The following is a 6,813-nucleotide window of genomic DNA, read 5'->3' as shown; positions in this document are numbered from 1 at the left end:
ATAAAAAATCTATGTGCCAATATGATTAGGGTGTAAAGTGAATTGTTATCAAATGTAGGGGGTAAAGTCTAAAAGACAACCAAAAAGAATAACCACTTACAGGTTTATAAGTGGTTGGAGTAACCTTCAAAAAAAGCAACGCTTGCTATTGGTAAAAAGCGTTTCAATGACTTTTACAAATAGTAAAAATTTATACAATAAGTCATCATTAGAGATGCTCTAATTGTTGGTTTTGGTCAAATCCAATCAAGCATCCTGCTCATCAAAATATAATTGAGGGAGTAGATAGTCTGAGGCAATAGTAGTTTAATTATTGAAGTCCAAACTCTAAAGTAGCCTCTGTCCTTAAGTCTATATCAAATCTGTAAATAGTGCGATGAAAGATGGTCAATCTTATTATTTAACATATACATTCCATATCCTTTGACATATTTATAAACCAAACAAGATTTTTCAAAATAATGGATTTCAATTGCATTCGAAATGCCAAACACATCACCTATTTCAAATTCTTCCAGTTCCACAAAAACTATCCTGCCATCCAAATTCCCCCCTACCATAATCCTTGTTATTTCAGTTTTTCATCATATGATCTTTAACTTAGTGGCATATTTCGTGTTCAATCAAGCAGGAAAACTTTTTGGTGTTAATTCACTCATCTAGTCATGTTTGTTTTCTAAAGATATTGTGATAGGAATCATAGAAACGTATCCTCTTTTTTGACCAAACAAAATTAAGACTATTGTGATAAGAATCATAAAATGATAAGAAATCTTATCCTCTTCTTTGACCAAACTAGTGGCTTCTGTATTCTTGATAAAACTATTGTTTTCTTTAGTATGGATGTTCATTCTTTTCTTGCAATCATTTCTCATAAACTTTCAACAGCAAAAACATTATTTATCAAATCTTTCAAGCGTACCTTCAATGGTGTCTTCTTCAACTTCATCCATTCAGAAGAGCTTTAAATATGATGTATTTATAAGTTTTAGAGGTATAGATACTCGTAAGAACTTCGTTGATCATCTTTATCACGCTCTTAAGCACAAAAGCATTTACACTTACAAGGACGACGAGAGGATCACCAGAGGGAAAAGGATCAGTGATGAGCTGATTGGATCCATTAAAGACTCAAAATTTTATATCATTGTTTTTTCCAAGAACTATGCTTCTTCGTCTTGGTGCCTCGATGAGCTTGTGAAGATAATGGAGTGTCACAAAACGAATGACCATACTGCCTACCCCATCTTCTATGATGTGGAACCCACCGAAGTCCGCAACCAAAGTGGGGCAGTTGGAGAAGCCTTTGTGAAACATGAAATGGAAGAGGATGCGAGGAAATGGAGACAGGCTCTGAAAGAAGCAGCCGATCTGGCTGGGTGGGAGTTGAAAAACACTGCTGATGGGTAATTAGTTCCTTCATCATATGTGTGCAATATTATTTTATTTTGATTGGAAATAAATCCCCTACTTTCCCATCGATTTTGGCCAAGTTTTTGGTTTTAATAAACTCCTAATGTTATATTAAACATTATACTTTACACAACCACCAATGATTGGTCAATTTCTGAAAATCCGACTCAATAGTGGGTTTTACCCACTCGTGCCACCACTGCCAATTTCTGTGTTGGTATCCTCCAAAAATTTTGACCAAAATCAGGACTAAATAATTCCTAATAATCGGTTTCCAAGTTCAATATTCTCTTAATGATTCAGCCCTAAGCAAAAAAGGAATTTCAACTTATTTATTGTCCATGGCATCTAGTGTTGTATTGTCAAGTTCTAACTTAAACTCTGAGTCTTGTCGAAAGATTAAAGATGAAATATGATTAGACCACTATGCAATTTCTTCATACAAGTTTGTAGGTTATGTATAGATGTGAAAGATATTGTTAATGTGTGATTTTGAGTAAGCTAAATGAATCTTGTTTAAAATACAGGCATGAAGCTAGATTCATCAAAAAAATTGTTGAAGAGCTTTCACTAGAATTACGCTCCATCAACTTCAGCATTGATGAAAAATTAGTAGGCATGGAAATCCGGATCAAGGACGTCATGTCATGTTTAGCAACTGATATTGATGATGTTCGCATGATCGGGATTAAGGGGATGGGAGGTGGTGGGAAGACAACTTTGGCCAGAGCTGTTTTTGATCAAATATCCTTTCATTTTGAAGGTAAAAGCTTCATCGACAATGTCAGGGAAGTTTCAAATGCTTCTTTGTCCGGTTTGAAGTCTTTGCAAAGTCAAGTCCTTTCAGATGTCTTAAATGACCGTTGTATCTCTATAACTAGTGTTCATGAAGGGAAAAACAAGATGAAGCAGATTATGTGTGATAGAAAGGTTCTTGTTGTACTAGATGATGTGGATCATATAGACCAACTTGATGCGTTAGCCGGTGAGCCTGATTGGTTTAAGGATGGAAGCAGAATTATCATCACAACAAGAGAAGAGCAAGTGTTGGTAGCACACAGGGTGAACGTGATTCAAAATGTCAATCTTTTATCGGATAAGGAAGCAATTTGCCTCTTCAGTAGATATGCATTTGGGAGAGAGATTCCAATTGAAGGGTATGAAGAGCTATCAAGAGAAGTTGTTCGTTACGCTGCTGGACTTCCCTTAACGATTAGAGTTTTGGGTTCGTTTCTCTGTGGTAAAAGTGAGCTTGAATGGATAGATGCCCAAGAAAGATTAAAAACAATTCCATTAACAGAAACTATGAAAAAGTTAGAACTAAGCTATATTGGTCTAGATGAGGATTACAAAGAAATATTTTTGGATGTTGCATGCATACTGCAAGGTTGGCGAAAGGAAAGTGCCATTGAATTCCTTGAAAGCTGTGGATTTCATGCTAGAAACGGTTTAAAAGTTCTTGAGCAAAAATCTCTCATAAATACTACTCTTGGTTTTGAGTATGTGAAGATGCATGATCATATTAAAGAACTGGGGAGAAATATTGTTCGTCGTTCACACCCCGATAAACCTAACAAACATAGTCGATTGTGGATCAAAGATGAAATCGAAGATATATTGGTTAATGACTTGGTAAGGTTCAACTTTATTTGTAAGTTGGACGATATATACTGACACATTTTCATTTGTTATGACACAAGTTTCATGGTGACTCTTTTAAATTACAGGGTACTAAAGCAACAAGACACATACGACTCTGGTCGCGGTCGCAGAAACTCAATCCAGAAACTGTTTTGAAGGGTCTTAGAAGGACAACCGAACTTAGATCTCTTCATCTGTCTCTGAGATATTTTGATGCAAGTAGAAGTGGTTGTTTTAATTGTAATTGGAAATTTAATCATGCCAGCCCATACCTTCCAAACACTTTACAATATCTGTTCTGGAACGGGTACCCTTTTAGGTCTTTACCTGAAACATTTCAAGCATATAATCTTGTTGGACTTGATTTGATGAGCAGCAGAATGGCACAACTGTGGGAAGGTGGAGCAAAAAAGGTATATATTGATTGATTGATTGTGTGATTCCTGATAATGCTATAAATTAATTGCTTCGTAATTAAACAAATATTCATCTTTATTTTTTTGCTTATGTTAGGTTCTTAACAAGCTAAGATTCCTTCGCCTCAATTGCTTAAAGTTGAGGACACTTGACCTTGGGCTGGCTCCAAATCTCGAAACATTGACTGTTGGAGAATGCCGTGACTTGTTAGAACTTTACATGCCTGTTGCATGTCCGAAGCTTAAGTCCATTGACCTTTCTGGTACTAAGTTGAGGACCCTTGACCTTGGGCCTGCTCCAAATCTCAAGGTGTTGATTCTTAATGAATGCAGAGATTTAGTAGAACTTTACATTCCTCATGGATGTTTGAAGCTCGAAAACCTCAACTTCACGAGGTTAAAGTTGAGGATCCTTGAACTCGGGTCCTCTCCAAATCTCGAGGCGTTGAGTCTTTATGAATGCAAAGATTTGGTAGAATTTCACTTTCCTGACGGATGTGTAAAGCTCAGATACATCAACTTTACAAGGACAAAGTTAACATCCCTTGACCTTGGGCAGGCTTTGAATCTTGAGATATTGATTCTTGATGAATGTGAAGATTTGGTAGAACTTCACATGCCCAGTCGAAGTGTGAATCTCATATCCCTACTACTCAGTAATTCGAAGTCGAGGACTCTTGACATTGGGTTGAGTCCAAATCTCGAGCACTTGAATCTTAATAATTGTTATCATCTGGAAGAACTTAATATGTCAGACGAATGTCAAAAGCTTACATCCCTCGAGATTAGACATTCAAAACTGAGGACACTTGACCTTCAGCTGACTCCAAATCTGAAGAAGTTAGACCTTAAAGAATGTCATAATTTGGTCATACATTCCCATTCCATTAAAGGTCTAGAAAAGCTTGTCTACTTGAACTTAACTGGTTGCTTGAGTTTTGGATCTTTTTTGTTTGAAACTAGGGATTATGGTACTTCTTGTACTGTAGATGAATCACTTGAGGTGGGTCCTTTAGCTGAGCTACATCTTGTTGCTGAGTCCCTAGAAAGATGTCAATTTCATCCCGACAATAGTTTGCCAAAGTTTGAGTTTACATGTTTTTATAAAGAAAATAGACACTTACTGACTGGAAATCTTGAAAAGCTAGTTTCGATAGGTTTGTGTGCCTGCACTAACCTTGAGACATTTTCACAAAGCATTTGTGGGTTACAACATTTAAGAAAGCTTATACTCAAAGGCAATATTCCAGAGGCACCCAGGGACCTTAACCAGTTAGAATGTTTGGAAGAGCTAACTTTGTTGTCTACAGATATTATCCGTCTTCCTGATAGCATTTGCATGTTGAAAAATTTGAAATCTCTCGAACTTATATCTTGTTGGTGTCTTGAGAAGTTACCTGAGGATTTTGGCCTATTAAAATGTTTAGAGGAGCTACATTTGTCATGTACAAAGATTAAACATCTTCCGGATAGCATTTGTATGTTGAAACATCTTAGATATCTTGAACTTGTTGAATGTTTATTGCTTGAGAAGTTACCTGAAGATGTAGGCCGATTAGAATGTTTAGAGGAGCTGACTTTGTCATCTACAAAGATTGAATATCTTCCGGATAGCATTTGTATGTTGAAACATTTGGAATCTCTAGAACTTAATCATTGTTTGTTGCTTGAGAAGTTACCTGAGGATCTTGGCCAATTAGAATGTTTAGAAAAGCTAAACCTAATGGAGTGCAAAATTTTACGAGGTATCCCAAATAGCATTTGTAAGATGATATGTCTAAAGGAGTTGGATCTACAAGATACATGCATAAATTATCTTCCGAAGAGCATTCTTTTGTTGAAAGGTCTGCGTATTGTTGGGTCCAGAGGGCTTCTTCAGTCGTGTGGTTTTACATCCCAGATACAAATATCAGAAATCGAAAATTTCTGCTATGTAGAGGTGTGAATAACACCGCCACCCACAACCGGATTCTCCTGCAACCAAGAACTATTGTAACAGGTACTTTCTCTGTTTTCAATTGCTCATCTTACTTCGATTAGAATTTGAAACAGATAAAGCATTTATTAAATTTTCAGCCAAAAATCTAGCATTATATTTAAGCACAAGTTATAGGAGAATCAATGTTATAGTTTTAATCTTGGTTTTATGGAGCGTTATTAAAGTTAAAACCGACCTGACTTAGCAGTACCCAAATGCTAACATTTTTTTAGTGCAGTCTACACATGTCACAATTTCAAGAATGAGATTAAAATTTAATAAAGCATGTGGGTTTTGTGCAAATTCCGTAACATACAGAAATTGTATTCTCTTTTTCTTTTCAATCTTTGCATTTGAAATCATATTAGTGCAGCTATCAATACTAATCTTTAAATTATTTCCTGTTATTAGGAGTTCTGAAGACCGCAAAGCTAATAGCACACAAGGTGATTTTGCCCAACTACTTTCTGAAAACTATATGGTTTACATCATTTAATTATCCTTAATATCTGGAGTTTTTGTAACCATCATACCTGTTTTCGCTCATTCATAAACAAAATCACCATTTTTTGGAAAATAAAAGGACAAACACTAGGGCTATGCATGGAAAAGCTGCAGGAGGTCCAAGATGAAGTTGAAAAAAGGTAGTTGCTGTCTTCTCATAGCTTTTCAAATTTTCAATTTGGGTGTTTGAGTACTTTGCACGATCTCAAGGGTGGCTGTTGTCACTTTTTGTGGCTGTGAATCAGCAAGTAGTATGCTTATTGTTCAAAGTCGACTAATAATTAAGGATGGTTGCTGACTAATTGTAATGTCTTGGATTGTGTCAATTTTTGGGTCTCGTAGGAATATAATTTATGTATATTTTATTACCAATCTGGATCTAGATCAATGAGGAGGCAAGCAATGAAGTCTCGAAAAAGGTGCAGAAATACAATAAGGCAAGTTTGGACAGCAAGGTTAAAGCAGAGACTGAAATTATCAAAATATTTTTGGTTGTGTCGATGATGTCTTCAGTCACATCAGCCATAGATTAAGCGTATTGTATGATTTTCACAGTTGGGCTTTCAAAGTGCGTGATGTAATACTTTTGGAAAACAATTTGCGATTGTTGGGTTATCAATCTTTTGCAGCGGTGAAGCTCTTGCCACATGTCCATTCTCAGCATTCTTCCGCATGTGACTTAAGATTTTTTTTTTTTTTTTAAATTGTGGCTGATATAATTATCTTTTGCATCTAATATAATGTCCGCATCTGAATAAATAACTATTTTACCCTCTTGCATTAGTAAAAAAACTAGCTTATAGCATAGGTTTTTGAAAACTGGGTTGTGTCGGTTTCATTTTTCTCGTCACTAAAGGTCAT

General features: G+C 35.9%; 1 protein-coding gene across 5 annotated transcripts; it reads left to right on the top strand.

Moving 5' to 3' along the window:
- Positions 1-499: 499 nt before the first annotated feature.
- LOC111888111 (disease resistance protein RPV1) lies at positions 500-6,567 on the top strand. Of its 5 annotated transcripts, none has more exons than XM_023884221.3 (7): positions 500-1,406; positions 1,941-3,045; positions 3,141-3,467; positions 3,568-5,469; positions 5,860-5,894; positions 6,032-6,092; positions 6,336-6,567. In XM_023884221.3, exons 1-4 carry the CDS (start codon positions 844-846, stop codon positions 5,413-5,415), a joined length of 3,843 nt encoding a protein of 1,280 aa, XP_023739989.1. In that variant the 5' UTR covers positions 500-843; the 3' UTR covers positions 5,416-5,469; positions 5,860-5,894; positions 6,032-6,092; positions 6,336-6,567. The 5 variants fall into 5 exon arrangements, with proteins under 5 accessions (XP_023739989.1, XP_023739992.1, XP_023739988.1 ...); XM_023884224.3 differs by having other exon boundaries at positions 6,295-6,567; XM_023884220.3 differs by having other exon boundaries at positions 5,860-6,092.
- The last annotated feature ends 246 nt before the right edge of the window (positions 6,568-6,813 follow it).

Source organism: Lactuca sativa, chromosome 9 (assembly GCF_002870075.4).
Source record: "Lactuca sativa cultivar Salinas chromosome 9, Lsat_Salinas_v11, whole genome shotgun sequence".
Classification (NCBI taxonomy): Eukaryota; Viridiplantae; Streptophyta; class Magnoliopsida; order Asterales; family Asteraceae; genus Lactuca; species Lactuca sativa.
Note: the sequence above shows the minus strand (reverse complement) of the source record. Positions and strands in the feature narration are given on the sequence as shown.